Genomic DNA, 16,978 nt, shown 5'->3' on the forward strand with positions numbered 1-16,978 from the left:
TGTGTTTTAAATATTCTTTGTTAGCCATGCCCTGGAGTCCTACACTGCCCTCCCCTACCACATGCGGAGCCCCTGCCCTTCAAATCCCATCACTCGGCCGGCCTACCAAGGCAGCAACCCAATCAGTGACATTTGGGCAGTCCACGCGCTGCAGATCGTTGCCAAGTATCTGAAGAGGTACGTCACCCAGAGGGGACAGAAACAGAACAGAAAAACCACTTTTTGCCCTTGTGTAAAATGTGGCACACTACATCCTAAAATGTCCTGAGCCTGTTCACCTACAAAATCAGTCACTGTACATAGAGAAGCACCAGAGACCAGCAGCCTCTGGAGGGAGCCCTGTGGGGACAGATGAAAGTCGGATCCTTCGATCTGAAAAGGTAAAAGCCACGAGAGACAACATAAGAGCACCTAATCTATGAAGGATGCAGGTAGAAGGTTTAGTCTTCAAAGCCTCAAAACCAAAGCTAGGGCGCAGGGAGATGTCCTCTGAGGTATGGCTACCAAGGGCAGAAATGAGAACTACGGGACAGATGTTGGCCGTTCCCATCAGGCTCTGTCCAGAGGCACTCGGGATCCACCCGTGAGCAAATGGACATCAACTAAATTTAAGACATAAATGTGTAGAGTTGTCTATCCCTAAAAGGTTTTGAAAGATTCATGCATGACATAGCCACAAGAGGCTCCTGAGAGAGCAAAGACAGAACTAGAGATGAAAGCTGAACCCTGAGACATTAAGACTGATGCAGAGTGGAAGTCATACGGGAGGGAGGGAAGGAACATGGCGGGTTAGGCTATATGTGCACACGGTGCCGGCCTGAAGCAGGAAGCTGCCCTGGGAAGGGCAGCTTGGACCACACTTTGTAGTAGCGCTGCAGGGGGCTCGGAACCACCTCAGGCTCGCAGAGCCCATCAGGGAACACTTGACTGGGTAGAAGCGGATATAGATAATGGTCAGCCAGTGTGTTTGACGGGCAAAGAAGGCAGAGCAGCCATGGAAGGTGAGGGGCAAATGGACAGAGGAAAGGCTGAAGCTTTATCATCTGCTATTTCATCTGGCTGGATAAGGAACTAATGCTGGGTTTTGGAAAAACACACAAACGCCTACCTATTCCAGATGAAAAGAGGGAAAAGGCTGTGGCACTTTTATTACATAGCAGGAACCCTTAGTCCAGGCAGAATCACAAAGAAACAAGTGAGCAGTGGCTCTCTTGGCCATCTTAGGCATCCTCCTTGGGGCAGGGTTTCCAAGCGGACGGTGAGCTGGAGGGCTGAGCTGTATCTGAAAGGGGCCTTTGAGAATTTGCTTTTCTGAAGTGGCATTAGGGTCCGACTGAGCAAGCTCGTCCTATAATAACATCCAACTTCCAAAGTAATAAATATAAAATAACATGTGGAGTTTCCACGGATACCAAGAGAGGTCTCCAGTGGGTCCAGCTGGAGGAGGTGTCACATTAAGAAAGATGGCTGGGCGGCTCATTTGGCCTGCAGGTAGCCCCAGGCGACAGGGACTCACTTCCACGAATCAGTCTGGGCCCTGTGCATTCTGTGTGTTTACTCTAAGTCCACTCCCAGCCGTAGTCAAGGTCATTGACAAATGAAAAAGAAGAATGAGTCTCGGGGCACTTTTCTAGAGCAGCTTTCACAGTCCAAGGGTCAGTGCTTTCTTCCCCTGGCACTTTTATCACATGAGCAGCCTGACAGCGTATTTATTATGCCTTTGCTCAAACCGTTGATGAGAAAATATGTTTCCCTTTGGATTTTGTCTAGAAGACAAGGTGCCATTGGAATAACTTGCCTAATTTTTCTTCCTGTTGAGTAGCATTTCTTTTTTTCCAGATCTTTCCCTAAGGCGGCTCTTTATTCAGTAGGAAATGCCAGTGCTGATGTGTTATTGTTAGGTATTTATGTCATCCACAGGGCTGTCAGAAATCCTGATGATCTTGAAGCAAGGTCTAATATGCACTTGGCAAGTGCTTTTGCTGGCATTGGCTTTGGAAATGCTGGTGTTCATCTGTGGTGAGCCAACTTGAGATTTTTATTACTTCACCTAAGCTTAAATTTTTAAAATGTGTATATTTTGGGACATGTGGTAAGATTTAAATATGCTACAGAAAGAAGAAATTTAACTTTTGGTCCCAGAACATTTTCCTAATTCAGATCCAGTTTATTGGGTCATAGATTTTTTTTTCTTTTTGGTAACCAGTTTATTGAGATATTATTCACATACTATATATCATTCACCCATTTAAAATTTACAATTCAATGGGTTTTCATATATTTGCAGAGTTGTGCTACCATGACCACAATAAATTTAGAACATTTTATCATCCTAAAAAGAAATTCCATACCCCTTAGCTGTCACCCACCAATCCTCCTATACCCTAGAGTCTTAAACAACTACCAATCTATTTTTTGTCTCTTTGGATTTGCCTATTCCAGACATTTCACATAAATGGAATCATATAAGATGTGATTTTTGGGGGGGGTCTGATTTCTTTAGCTTAGCATAATGCTTCATGGTTCATCCATGCATGATCAGTACTTCTTCCCTTTTTATTGCCAAGTAACATTCTATTGCATGGATATACCACATTTTATTTATTCATTCACCAGATAATGGACATTTCGGTTGTTTCAACTTTTTTGGCTATTACGAATAATGCTGCTATGAATAATCATGTATAAGTTTTTGTGTAGACATATGTCTTCATTTCTATTGAGTATATACCTAGGAGTGGAATGGCTGGGTCATATGGTAACTCTTATGTTTAAATTCTGAGGAACTGCCAGGCTGTTTTCCACAGTGGCTGCACAACTGTACATTCCTACCAACAGTGGATGAGGGTTTTGATTTTTCCACATCCTCACCATGTGTCATGGATTTTTAAAACCTCAAACAGAATTTTTTTCTCCCAATCTCTCAAAAAGAGGGGGGTTGGAATATTTGTCAATAGCCCAGAATTAATCTGTTTGAGCAGAACTTTATTGGTATGTTGCTTCAAAACTGAAAACTAGTGAGCCCAAAGAATTAAGACTTGGTCTTTGCTAGGGCGAGTACAATGAAATGGTCACCTTCAAGCTCTGCTGCTGACAGGAGCACAGACGGGCACCACCTTTCTAATAGGCAACTGAGCAAAATCTCCCCAGAGCTTGGAAAATGTTTATACCCTTTGACCCACTGATTTTACTTCTAGGAATATAGCCTAATTAAACAATCATGATATGACCAAAGAATTTCCTTATAAGGATATCACCTAAATGTTATTTATAATTGAAAAATTTAAGAACAACCTAAATTCCCAACAGTTTGGGAGTGGTTAGCTAAAGTGCAATACTCAAAGAATAAAATAAGTCCATTAAAAGTAATGTTCTAGAAGAATGGAAAATGTTTATAAAGAATATTAAGTAATACAAGCAATGTTTAAAACTGAATGCACAATATGATCATCAGTTAAAGATACGCATAAGAAGCCTAGAAGGAAATATTCTATAATGTTTATCTTGAGGAAATAGGATTATATATCATTTTTCTTTTCTATAAAGAATATATATAACATTAAAAGAAATCAAACTAAAATATTCGATATCATTAGAAAGGTACTTTGAAAGCTACATGAACGCTTTCACGTCATGAAAGCACACTGAAAAAAAAAGAGAAAGCACACTGAGCAATAACTTTCTGAATACTGTGGAGCCAAAAAAGGTAAAGCACTTTCCTAAGTATCCAACAACAACTCAGGGAACCAATGGCTTCTGATCTGGCTCGAGAAAGATGACACACACCAGGCATCTTTTTTGGATACGTTAATCATACAGTCCACCAAAATACTTCATCTTTCTATGAAATGTAAATCTTTTAGAAAATAAAAAACAAAGTCATCCAATAACCCACATGAATAGACTTAATAGACCATTTTATTATTATAAAGTATTTCATTTCAATATATTAATTGTAAACATATTAACTTCTCACAATGTGTATCCTCTGGGTCATCTAGTAAACTGTTATATTGTCCTGTGTGTTCACTAAGAACTTTAGAGGATATAAAGAGTTTTCCCATTAAAACAAACCAAAAAAAAAAAAAACCCACAAATAAAAAACAATGTGCCTTTTCTTGCAGGCTGGAATAATCATGTATGATTCACCTCCCATTAGTACGTAGCATTTAAAAGGACGTATCAATCATTGGCAAGACAGATCACTGGCAGATCTAGCTTGCAGTATGTCTTGGCTCATAAAACACCCACCGATATCTTCAGTTTGTGAAGGAACACACTGCGAAGGCAGTGCAGAGCAAGATAGAAAATGCATACCCTGAAGTTTATTATAGAAACTTTAAGGTGAATTCTTGATTTCTTCAAGGTAATGAGGTTAACCAGTCTACTTGGGGAGCAACTTCTGCATCAATATTTTTTAAAGGCATACAATTCTGTGAGCATTTGAATTTGAACATCTTGGAGGTTTTGTCCATGAATACACCAGATACCAATTGAGTAATAATATATCCTCATAGGAATCAAGGAAAACAGAATGTCTAACTTTGTGGGTTAATAATATTGTCAGGAGACTGTGAAGGGGTCTCCCACAGGAGTATCTTTGTGCTGTTAACTTGGATTTCTGGTATCTGTATGTCAACATAAGGAATTTCTTTCTTTCCTAGCCATGGAATGTCTTACCCAATTTCGGGCTTAGTGAAGAAATATAAAGCCAAGGACTACAAAGTGGATCACCCACTGGTGGTAAAGTCATAATAAATTCTTTAATTAAGTCTTAGATTCCTTGCAGTTGCCATACATGTATTTGTCAATTCTTGATTGCTGGGACTACAGGGTGAATATTTAATATTTAGAATACGCAGGTGGAAGACCAGCTTTGCCCTATCAGTCACCATGTTTTGTTTCTCTCCAGCCTCATGGCCTTTCTGTGGTACTCACCTCCCCAGCGGTGTTCACATTCACAGCACAGATGTCTCCTGAGCGGCACCTGGAGATGGCAGAAATACTGGGTATGAACCATCACTCGTAAGTCTGTGATCCACATACGTGGAGCATTTCCTAGGATTGCTTCTGAAGGTAAACCATAAAGGATAATTCCAAAAAATATTGCTTTGAGATAATTTAATAATAAAATGTCAGTGACCTGCCCAAATTCCTACCTAGCACTAAAATTCTTTAATTTTATGTTTCTAAGAGTCTATTAACAGTGAAATGGAACCAAATATTTCTTAAGTTTATAGTAATAATATTTCCACTATTTTTATCCCCAAGGAAAGTGAAACTGTTTATATACCATTAATATTATAAGTGATTTTTGCTTTGGTTAATAGGAAATAAAATGAATCTAAATCAGGAAGTAACAGTCAATTCCCAATTATAGAGAAATTAAAAAACTAGAAACTATAAAAAGATCCCCAAAGAAGAATTCGTTTGCTGTTCTGTAGAATAAATAATGTCTATAATAAGATACTCACAGTGTCTTTTGAATCTTACAAGAAATACAGTTTTATCTAGGATCACTTCCATGCTATGTAAAATATTGGTATTATTCTAATACAAGAGCTCTTTTAAGGAAACTTAAGTGTTTGACTAACTTTTAAAACATCTAGTCCCCTACTTGCGTTTAGGGAGGAAAGGGAAAAGCTAAAAAGAAAACTGCATTCTGCTCTTCTAGCAGCAGCATTTGGAGAGATTATTTGCAAGACGGTGGGAATGACCACAGACATCCTTCCCGAGGGGCCGCTGCACCCCCACTTCTCACACTCGGGAGTGTTCCTGAAAGAAGCCCTGGGCTCGGGTTCCCAGCACGTGCTGCCGGAAACACAGTGCCGACTTTTCCGAGGACCTTGTGTCCCTTTCCCCTTTCAGACCGGGGCCGCTGCTGAGCCCTGTGTTGGGATCCAGGTCCTGTGTAACTACGCAAACAGTGTAAATAGGCAGGAGCCCAAATAGTAGGCTAGAGGTAGGGTAAGTGGGGAAATCTGGGAGAACCTAAACCTGACATTCTAGGCCACCCACAGAATCACTAAGAAAGCGAGTCCTCTGTTAGACAAAGCCCAGGCCAGACGGACCCCCGGTTCCTTCTCCTTGCATAGGAAATTCTGGTCCTACTTAGCCATTCAGTGTTTTGATTCCCTATGTAATCCTGGATTTTTCTTAGCTTTAGGCCAATGTATTCTCTTTCCTATCCTCTCTTTTTCTCTAAAACACTTCATAGGAAAGCCTGGAGGTTTTGACAGTGTGTCTTATGGCAGCAATCCCAGGAACATAAAACCCTCGTACACCCCACCGTGTGTCTCCTCACCACTTAACCCATATTCGAGCCGCTGCCGTGTAACACGGGCTGCTCTTGTCAGGCGAGGTTCACCTTCTGCCCAGCTGCCTTCGCAGCTACCTCTGTATCTGGTTCTACTTATGCCTTTTCCTGGATTAATTACACAGTTCTCTCTGTTGCAGAACAGAAAGGTTAGGACTGACTTCAGAATGATGAAGTCGGTATGGAGGTGAACTGAGCATTCCAGTCTCTTTTTGACCCATACAGAGAAAGTGGACTTGAGCTACGGTCATGAGCCATTTTGGATAATAGGTCAAAAATGCGCCAGTCCATTTACAGAGTGTTTCACTTCCTAGCAATGAATGTGTCCAATCAGAATGGATGGAGGCAGGAGTGCTAAGGGTTTGGAATCAGTTCCTTTCCTCTGGGAACTTTTCACTGCCACTCAGAGGGCAGAGCCCCCTGGCTCCTCCAAGTTGATGCCTCTATGATTTCGTGTATTAATTAGTAATTATGTCCAAATTCTGCCCTTACAAATCGCCCACCCTTGGCAACCCTCTCCCTTGTTCACAATATCATTATTATCTACATGTTAAATACTGCTTTCTGAGAGTCTCCATATTCTTAACTCTGCCTGACAGGTTCTGTAAAATATATTTAAAGGAACCTGCCCTTTGGCAACAGAGTACAAAAAAAAAGTTTTATAGCTACAGAGAGGAAATATTTCCTTCCCTGGCCACACCTACACATTTCTCTCATTTTCCTCCTTTTTGGCAGTTAACGTTTTTGCACTTCTGTAGGTCCTTGTCTCACAAGGTGTTTGCAAAGGGTTTGTCTTCGTTTCCTAAGATGTTGCTGTGAGGAAGGGCACTGAACATGGAGACCTCTAGATGTCAGCAAATTCCAAGCCTTGAAAGTTACGTAAGCTGTGCTTCCTCCCACGGATGCTCATTCCTCCTCATCCAAACACCAGCCATCTTTCTTGGTCCCCTTCCTGTGCCTCTGTTCCTGGCTTTGTTTCTCTTCTTCCCACCACACACGGGGCGAGCAGCCCATTGGAAATGTGAGAGCCAAGTCAGGCCCCCAGCTGACTTCTCTGTGGAGGTTCTTGGGGCTCCGGGCTGGCCTGGCCCTTCTGTCTCCTGCAAGGCTGACCTCTGGGCCTGCTTCCACGTGGAGGCCCAGTGGTGCCTTGTCCTCCAGTGAGGGAGCCGACAGAGGTTACGTATTCAGCTGTCTTGTGACTGAATCACACGCAGCGCCAGCTTCCTCCTCTCTGTCGACAGTCAGTGCTTTGTGTCTTCCAGGGGCTGACACCCGCACTGCCAGGATCCCAGATGCTGGGCCCATTCTGGCAGACACACTGAGGAAATTCTTATTCGATCTGGATGTTGACGATGGCTTAGCTGCCATTGGTTACTCCAAGGCTGATATCCCCGCGTTAGTGAAAGGAACGCTGCCCCAGGTAAGAGATGCTGCTCATCCTCACTCCCCTGTAGGGAGCACACAGCTATGGGAGAGAGACAGTCCATGTGGAGCATCTTAGGAGAGGAGATGAAAACCTCAGGGCCCTCCAGAAGCTCTGAGGTCTCCACACCAGGCAGCAGCTCTCCCTTTCCCCAGTGGGAGGGCACCAAGGCCCCCTCACCTTTATATTCTTCCATTAAACTGTGGCATGTGTGACACTTTGTCACTGTAACAAAAGGATCCTTTATAAAACTTTAAGGCAGAAACAACTAAATTTATCTTGAGTATAGCAGAATTTCACTTTTCTCCATTTCTGCTCTTTTAAGAGAACTCTATAAAGCTATGTAAAGCTATTCCAAAAAGGCCACTATTATTATTTTCCATTATAAAAAGTTACACTTTCTACTATTTTTTTAAAGAATAGACATGGCCTTTAAATTTTATTATTACCTTTTTAATGGAGTTAATGGGGATTGAACCCAGGATCTTGTTCATGCTAAGCATGCACTCTACCACTGAGCTATATCCACCCCCTGCCTTTAAATTAAGATGATTACAAAATCACTTTTTAACATATTTGGGAGACTGTGTTTTATACACAGACATCTTTACATAAGTCTATCACTTCGAGTCCTATTTCATTTATTTATATGTTCCTAAAGAATTTAAACTGAGCAACTATCCTTTATATGGGAGAATCATAATAGACGTAAAGTTTCCCCTCTCAAGGTTCTCATGAAGAGAGTTTATCCGACATTGAACCTCTCTTCCATTTAGGACCCGATACCCTTATGTTACAGTACCAGAGCCTAATGGGCTGACCCCGTTCACTGTAATTCACCATAAATCACAGAGTTCAGAGTCATGAGATGACACCATGCTTACTAGGCCTAGAGTGCTCACTTAGTCCTCTGTCCAAAATGGAAAAGGCAAGGATCACTTAAACACTGTAAGGATATACAGAAAAGATGAAAACTCTAATTCAAAAAGATACACGCACCCCAATGTTCATAGCTGCACTATTAACAATAGCCAAGATACAGAAAGAACCCAAGTGCCCATCAACAGATAATTGGTTAAGAAAATGTGGTGTGTACACACACACACACACACACACACACACACACACACACACACACACACACACACACACAATGGAATACTACTCAGCCATAAAAAAGAATGAAATAATGCCATTTGCAGCAACATGGATGGAACAAGAGATTATCATACTAAGTGAAGTAAGTCAGAGAAAGACAATTATCACATGATATCACTTATAGTAGAATCTAAGAAAATAATATAAATGAATCTATATACAAACCAGCAATAGACTCAGAGACACAGAAAATAAACTTACGGTTACAAAAGGGGAAAGAAAGGGGGAGGGATAAATTAGGAGTATGGGATTAACAGGTACAAACTACTATACATAAAACACACAAGCAATAAGGATTTACTGTAAAGCACAGGGAACTATATTCAATATCTTGTAATAACCTATAATGGAAAATTATCTGTAAAAATCCGTATCTTTAAAACTGAATCACTTCGCTCTACACCGGAAACTAACACAATATTGTAAATCAACTATACTTCAATTAAAAAAAAAACCACTATGAGGATATGAGGATAAGGCACTTCTGCCCAAAGTTCCTGTATCCATCCCTGACCCTGAAGCAGAGTTGACAGTGAGAACATCCACTCACACAGCATCCTGCTCACCACCCATGGCAGTGCTTTTCCCTCAGTCCACTCCAGTTAAGCACAGGCCTCAAACTGGCTTCTTCTCCAGCAAGCAAGTGCTTGAGTGCTGAAGACCTCACCACTCACTTTAGATAATATTTGTATGGATTGGGTTCACAGCCTTATCTGTCCATATCTACCAGGTGGATCCTAGCAATGAACAAAGTAATTTAAGGCAACAGGGAGTGGTGGGGACTTTGATGAACTGGAAAGCACATGACCCATCTCATTGGGTGAGCAGCTTGTTAGCTACAGTTTATTATCACCAAGCATAAATTCAGGTCCCAGTGTTGGCAGAACTTGAGATTTTTAAGGAAAAACAGCAATCTGGATGTGTGTGTTGAACCCCCTGATTTTCCTATGTACAAACCAAACATGCCCCATGACCCACCGGTTTCCCTGACTTAGAGTCAGGCCCAGCGAACTCAGCTGCATTCAAAAATACAAGTGAGTGAGAAAAGGGGGAGTCTCAAAGTATAGCAGACCCCCTAGTTCTAACTCATAGTCCTAACCCGTAAGTCCAAGGGTCCAAATAAAAAATATGACCATCACAGTTATTTTATCTAAGCCTACTAGATTTAAAGTTCCATGAAGGCAGGAGCCTGTCTGTTTTGCTCAACCATTTTCTACAGCACCTAGCGTGGGCTAGCCAACATCTTAAATAGGCACTACCTGTAACCCTCTCCCCCTAAATCTTCTGTCCATTTGAGCTTAATGGCTGAATATGGCCACTTTTTGAGCAATTTCCTTAGACTCAGTAGGACTCAGCCAATGATAAGGAGTCATGAAAACCTGTCCAGGGACACCAGAGACCAAGTGGTCACCACGATTTTGATGTAGCCTCTGGCTCTTATAGCATGGTCCCAGCAAAAGTGTCCACTCTTCAAGGGGTTTTCTGAAAAGTTCTTCTTGTTTAGCCCGGAAAACTATTCAGGGCTTTGTGTTGATCAGCCTCCAAGAATGGTATTCATGATTTTCATATGAAACTGGGTGACATTCTTGGCCATTTAGTTGCTGGTGGCAATGGATCTTCCAGCCATCAGCACAGACTGGCAGGTGCTGACGGTTTTAATTCTACTGTGCTCAGACTTCCACTTTCAAAAGCTGTTCCCAACAGCAAGAAATTCAGACTAACATTCAAGACCATCCACTAAAATAGCAAGTTAGTTAGGTATTACTCCGAATGCCTCAGTGCACATGTCATACTGGGAAATCACACATAACAGAACCTTAATTAGACAAAACCAATTTCTTAGTTTCACAAAAGATGCAAGGTGAATTGACTCTTTCGAATACAAGTCATGTCTATAAATAGGAAGCCAGGATTTCCTCAAGCTGTATTCATAAAGCGGCCCCAATGTGTATGTTGCCTTTTTTTCCCTCCCTTTGATCATGTTTTCATGATTAGGAGAAGAATAGTTAATTTTCATTAACTGGCACTAGTTCAACGTTGAAGTCAATTTGAGATAACATATATACATAGAGAGAGAGAGAGACAGAGATGTGGGGGAAGGGGGATATTCAAAGGAATCTTAGAAATAAGCTTGCCTGTTTTGCAGTTGAAGAACTGGCTTTTTTTTAGGTGTTCGGTTTTCTTGTTTTGTTTTGTGTTTGGCAGCAGTGGACATTTTATAGGAATGCTATGGCAACTTCAGGATTTCACCAATGCAGCAGATTAATCGTCACTTATTAGTAGCTACAGGATTTAAGGTAGTGAGAGGGATATACTGGTTCCTGCAGAGAACATTGCCAGAAGGGTTACTGCATGTAGTCGACATTTGATAAAGCTTCTTTTATGTTCAGCAAGGAGGGATCGGCTTCCTCTGGAACGAACAACCGAGCCAGTATTCTCCACCAAACAGCACAGCCCAAACTGGTGGCGGCGAATAGCAGCCCTGTGTACAGGGGCTTCCAACTGCCGTGGCCAGGCTGCAGAGGGAGCAGGCGAGAATAAATTAATCTTCCAAGCTGGACTTCTGAAACCTCTGGAAAGAAACATTTACATTTCAAATCAAAACATTTCATTACCGAGGAGAGCTGTCTACCAAAATGAGCACTTCCACCCCCTGGCAGACAGGCCAGCTGAAATGTTGTTTTATGAATGTGCTCAAAGTAGTAGTCTGAATTTATTTCAGTGCCCATGTTAATCAGCTGTCCTTCAGTCTCATGTGTCTATAAATAGCACGTTTTGGAACACATCTCAGTTCTGAGTCGGTAGCTTTCATATGGCATAGCTGGTATTTGCCAGGATACAACACAAACTTTATGTCGCTGCCCCCATTTAACCCATCGTTGGGGGTTAGAAACGTGAAAGAGAATCTCTCAGCTTGGCCTGAGCTGAGAGTTCTGAACTACTTCCCCAAAGACGAGCAGGGTTGTTTTAAGGGCCTCTGAGCTCATCAGATAAGACTCTCTCCCGCTGTGAACAGAATAAAGTGGCAATCTTGGACCATGGCAAAACCGAACTTCAGTTCCGGTCTCTGCCGCAGACATATACAGACATAAGTCACCACGAACATGTCTCTGCCTTGCGGTGGATTTTCAGAATTCTTTAGGGTCTCTAAAAGATGCGCTGGGACATGAAATTTTACCTTGGCTTCAACCATACTCTTTAGCATTGCCCCCCGTCCTTCTCCCATCTGTCCATCCATTCTTTTTTTTTTAATTATGGTAAAACATACCTGACATAAAATTCACTATTTTAATCATTTTTAAATGTCCAATTCAGTGCCATTAAGTACATTTACAATGTTGTGCAACCATCACTACTATCCATGTCCAGAACTTTCTTCTAATTTATCTATTTTTATTGAAGGATAGTTGATTTATAATGTTGTGTTAGTTTCTGGTGTACAGCAAAATGATTCAGTTATTTATATATATACGTATATATATATATTCTTTTTCAGATTCTTTTTCATGATAGGTTATTACAAGATATTGAATATAGTTCCTGTGCTGTACAGTAGGTCCTTGTCATTTATCTATTTTCTATATAATAATGTGTATATGTTAATCCCAAGCTCCTAATTTATCCCTTCTCAGAACTTTTTAATCATCCCAAACGGACGCTCTGCTCTGCTGCTAAATGGAAAACATTAAGTCCCTCTTCTCCCCTCTCCCAGCCTCTGGTAACCACTATTCTACTTTCTGTCTCTATGAATTTGCCTATTCTAGGTACTTCACATAAGTGGAATCATGCAATGTTTGTCCCTTCGTGTCTCCATCATGTCTTCACTTAGCACAGTGTCTTCAGTGTGTCAGAATTTCATTTCTTAATATGGCTGAGTAACATTTCATCGTGCGGGTATGCTGCGTTTTGTTTATCCTTTCATCTGCAGATGGACACTGGGCTGTTTCCACCCTTTGGCTATTGTGAATAGTGCTGTTATGAACACTGGTGTCCAAGTATCTCTTTTTGGCCCCTGCTTTCAATTCATTTGGGTATATTCCTGGGAACAGAATTGCTGGATCACAGAATAAGTCTATGTTTAACTTTTTCACGAAGTGTGAAACTATTTTCCACAGTAGCTGCACCGTTTTATACATTCCCATCAATGATGCACAAGGCTCCCAGTTTCTCCACATCTTCACCAACATTTGTTATTTTCCATTTTTTTTTGGCAGTCGATGTAATAGGTGTGAAGTGGTAACTCGAGGTTTTAACTTGCATTTTCCTAATGACTGAGGATATTGAGCATCTTTTCATGTGCTTATTGGCTATTTACATATCTTCTTTGAAGAAATATCTGTTCAAGTCCTTTACCTACTTTTGAGTTGAATTGGTTGGGTTGTTTGTTATTTAGTTGTAGCAATTATTTATAGATTCTTGATAGTGTCCTTTGATGCATAAAAGTTTTTACTTGTGATGATGTCCAATTTATCTGGTTTTTTTCTTTTGTTGCCTGTGTTTTAGTGTCATATCCAAGAAATCATTGCCAAATCCGCAGTCATGAATATTTTCCCATTTTCTTCTAAGAGTTTTCAGGCTTTAGCTCTTACATGTAGTTCTTTACATTTAGGTGCATTTAAAGTTAATTTTTGTATACATCCTTCCTTCTTTTTATTCTTCCTTTTACCCCACAAATACTTATTGAAGTCTTACACTATACCATGAATTGTCTGGGATACAGTGAAGAAGATAAAGTCCCTCCCCACCCTTGTGGAGTTTACATTCTGCTGAGGAAGATAGGCAATGGACAGCTAATCCAATGTATAAATCAGTACAAATGAAATTATTTCAGACAGTGATTAGTGGTATGGAGGAAACCTGGGTGATGAGACAGTGATTCCACGTGGGACAGTGTGGCGGGCACTCCAGTGAGGGTGGTCACAGGCGGCCTCTGATCGGTGGTGGAGCAACCACGGGAAGAGCTGGGAGCAGCACTGTAGGCTTGGGGGAAGGCCCGGGTGAAGATGAGCATCTTCTTGGGACTGGGGACGGTGGGTGTAACTGACATGAACGGAGGGAGAACAGTCAGCGCTGGGTGAGAAGCAGGGCCAGGTCCAGCTGGGGCGAGAGGACATGGTTTTGTTCTAACTGCAGTGGGCAGGTTTCAGAGAGTGTTAAGCCGAGGACCACATTTGTAAAGGGGAAGACTCGCTCTGGCGGCCGTGGGGAGAATGACCTCTAGGGGGCGATAGTGCAGCAAAAGTGGAAACAAAACTCCAAGAGGCCTTTCAAGTAGGGCAGGGGTGGACAGTGACGAAGACGGGTGGTGGAGGAACGGGAGGCGAGAAGTGGTCAGATTTGGGATTTATTTTGCAGGTGGATTGCACTTGTAGGAAAGGCAAGGAGGAACCAAGGATGACTCCTAGGTTTTTGCCTGAGTGACTGGGTGTCATTTCTGAGAGAAGGAAAAACGGGAGTCCGAGTCCTACCTTGTACGTGTGAATTTTGAGATGCCAGCATCTCCCTCCCATCATTTTTATTAATCCAGCCAATAACTGGTGAGCACCTGCATCTTGCGTGTCAAGCACTCTTGGGCGCTGAGCACGGCTCTGCCCCGAGCTTCCCTCTTCTACCACAATGCTTGCACACAGGGGCTTGTCATAAAAAAAAAAGAACAAAGAAACCTACAAAAATGGGACCAAAACACTGGCACATTTTTTAATTTCATTTAGGCCTAGAAATTTGGGCCTACATTTTCGTATCTTTTAATCCTCTGTCCCAGAGGGATTAAGGAGCCACTGACGGGAGTGTAGACAGCAGTAGGATGTGCTGGTGTCTTTGCCGACTCCACTCAATAATCATCAGAGAAATTCAGGAAATCACTGAATTCTTTTGGGAAGGTAGAGATAAAACCTTAGGTAATATTAAAAAAAAAAAAAAAAAGAGTCACTTGTGGCCCATAGCCTGAAAGCTAATGTCCTAGTGAAAGTCTTTTTGAATATACCTCAAATCCAAGTTACAAAACACACAGTCTTTGAAGTCAAGGGTGACCAGATGTTTTCCTTGGCAGCACACGCTGCTCTCCGCGCACGGAGAATCTGGCAGAGGTGGCTGACCGACACGGGCTGGTCACTGCTGGAGGTGTCTTTCCCGAGCTTGGCTGGGTTCTGTACATTTGAGCAGAAGGCTGTTCTCAGGACCTAAGGCAAGAGTAATGCCTTTTGAAAACTTTGCGGGAAAGAGGCATCACTTGATAAACTTCTGAGCTGAGGATCAGCTTGGTACGAAGCAAACAAGAAACAGGATTTTTGAAAATATGACTATTATCTAGTCACTGTTTCTAATGACCAAGTTCATTTACACACCTAGTTGCTTTTACGAACTGTCTCTTGATAGCCCTGGGTAACTCTCTTTGTTTACTGTTTCAGGAAAGGGTCACCAAGCTTGCACCACGCCCTCAGTCAGAAGAAGATCTGTCTGTTCTGTTTGAAGCGTCAATGAAACTGTACTAATTTTCATTTTCATGGAAAGAATTACCATTGGCCATCGTAGTTCTGAAAACAGAAGCTGATCTGGCAAGAACTGTGTCTTTTCATGTCCACATATAACTTAACCTGTTACTAATTTGAATGAGATGTAAATTTATCCTGCAGAAGATTCCTTGATGCTCCAAGTCCAGCTACTTCCATAAAATGGGCTGGACAAATGTCCAGTATGTGGGACCCCCAGCTCAACTTCACAGAACCTGCCCCAAACCTGCGGACTGCCCCTGGTCCATGTATCAAAAGAGCAAAAACTCAGTATCCATCAAAACTGTTAATGCATCTATCCTATGTCCAATAATCAATCCTTTGTCTAGAAATTTATCCTACATGAATACTGGCACAAGTGTGTAAAGAAATATGGCAAGGACATTTCTGGCAGCACATTTTCTAATAATGTAAAATTTGAAAGAATTTAAGTATTCATTAATAGTATATAGATAAGTAAATCATGGTGTATTAAATAATGGAGTTCTATTGAGCTACTAATAAGAATGAAGTAAACCTACTAGAAATACGTCCATGATAAACTGCTAAGTAGGGAAAAAGTAAGTTGTGGGACAGTTATATATTAGTAGTCTCATTTTTACTTTTCAAATTATATATAAAGATATGTCAATATCTACATAGAAAGGTTACACATCAAAATATTAAAAGTTATCACTGAAGAAATGGAATTTGGAGGCTAGATAATTAAAAGAAAATGTTCACTTTATATTATATACTTTCACTTTTTATTTTACAAACATCTGCATTGTTTAGATTTGTTACAATAAGCACATATTTTCTAATTTTTAAAAGGGGAAGAGAAAAGAAAGGTATCACTTTGCTGTTTTAGGGCAGATTCATATTATTTTATAAAAATACTAGTAACTAATATTAAAAAGGCAAAAACAAATCCGAAGGGCTGGAATATTACAGGTGGACCCTCTGGTGAATAAATTGTTCTTCTGAGAAAAACACGAATATCCTACATGGTAATTCCCTCTTTGGAAAATGGTTCTGGTGCTCAGAATAAATGAATTCAAAACCAGGCCACGTTGTGGTTTACAGACATCAGGACGCAAGTCAAGCCTGAGTAGCCTGATCGTCTGCCTCCAGTCATGTCCCGTCTACAGAAACTGTCCACGGCTGAGTTTTCCTCACAATGGTGACCACACTGGGGTTTGCCTGCTCGAGCTTTGGCAGTCTGGATCTCAGTGTACTTGCATATTTATTCGTATTTTAAATTGGATTAAAGTGTCAATCAAATAAGTATGTAATTACAACAGGGTGGTTGTTTTTTTTTTTAATAGATGAGTAGGGCATTACCATGCCATTCAGCCCTCCCAGGCCCACTTTATCTCTAGAAACATCTTCATTCCCTTGGGATTTAAAAAATAACATTTAAATATTGTTTATTTGGAGTTTCCTATTACAAACATAAAATATGTTCAGTACCAAAAACTATAATACAAAGAGAAACACAAGAAAATATTTGTTCATATTATACCATCCAAAGATAGCCACTGTTAAAAAAAATAACCAAATTTTAAAATATATGTTCTCCCAGTAACT

General features: G+C 41.1%; 1 protein-coding gene across 8 annotated transcripts in view; it reads left to right on the forward strand.

Moving 5' to 3' along the window:
• Window positions 1-16,689, forward strand: part of ADHFE1 (alcohol dehydrogenase iron containing 1) — a 30,444-nt gene extending 13,755 nt beyond the window's left edge. For 5 of the 8 annotated variants that reach the window (XM_074354853.1, XM_010970645.3, XM_010970643.3 and 2 more), the window contains 6 exons: window positions 25-177; window positions 1,921-2,019; window positions 4,665-4,743; window positions 4,913-5,009; window positions 7,582-7,739; window positions 15,308-16,689. In XM_074354853.1, the coding sequence (XP_074210954.1) occupies window positions 25-177; window positions 1,921-2,019; window positions 4,665-4,743; window positions 4,913-5,009; window positions 7,582-7,739; window positions 15,308-15,391 (670 nt within the window). In that variant the 3' untranslated portion in view covers window positions 15,392-16,689. Of the gene's footprint in view, window positions 1-24; window positions 178-1,920; window positions 2,020-4,664; window positions 4,744-4,912; window positions 5,010-7,581; window positions 7,740-14,255; window positions 14,438-15,307 lie in introns of all 8 variants that reach the window. The other 3 variants (XR_006720355.2, XM_045507119.2, XM_074354854.1) reach the window with 3 other exon arrangements.
• The last annotated feature ends 289 nt before the right edge of the window (window positions 16,690-16,978 follow it).

The sequence above is a fragment of the Camelus bactrianus genome, chromosome 29 (assembly GCF_048773025.1).
Source record: "Camelus bactrianus isolate YW-2024 breed Bactrian camel chromosome 29, ASM4877302v1, whole genome shotgun sequence".
NCBI lineage: Eukaryota > Metazoa > Chordata > Mammalia > Artiodactyla > Camelidae > Camelus > Camelus bactrianus.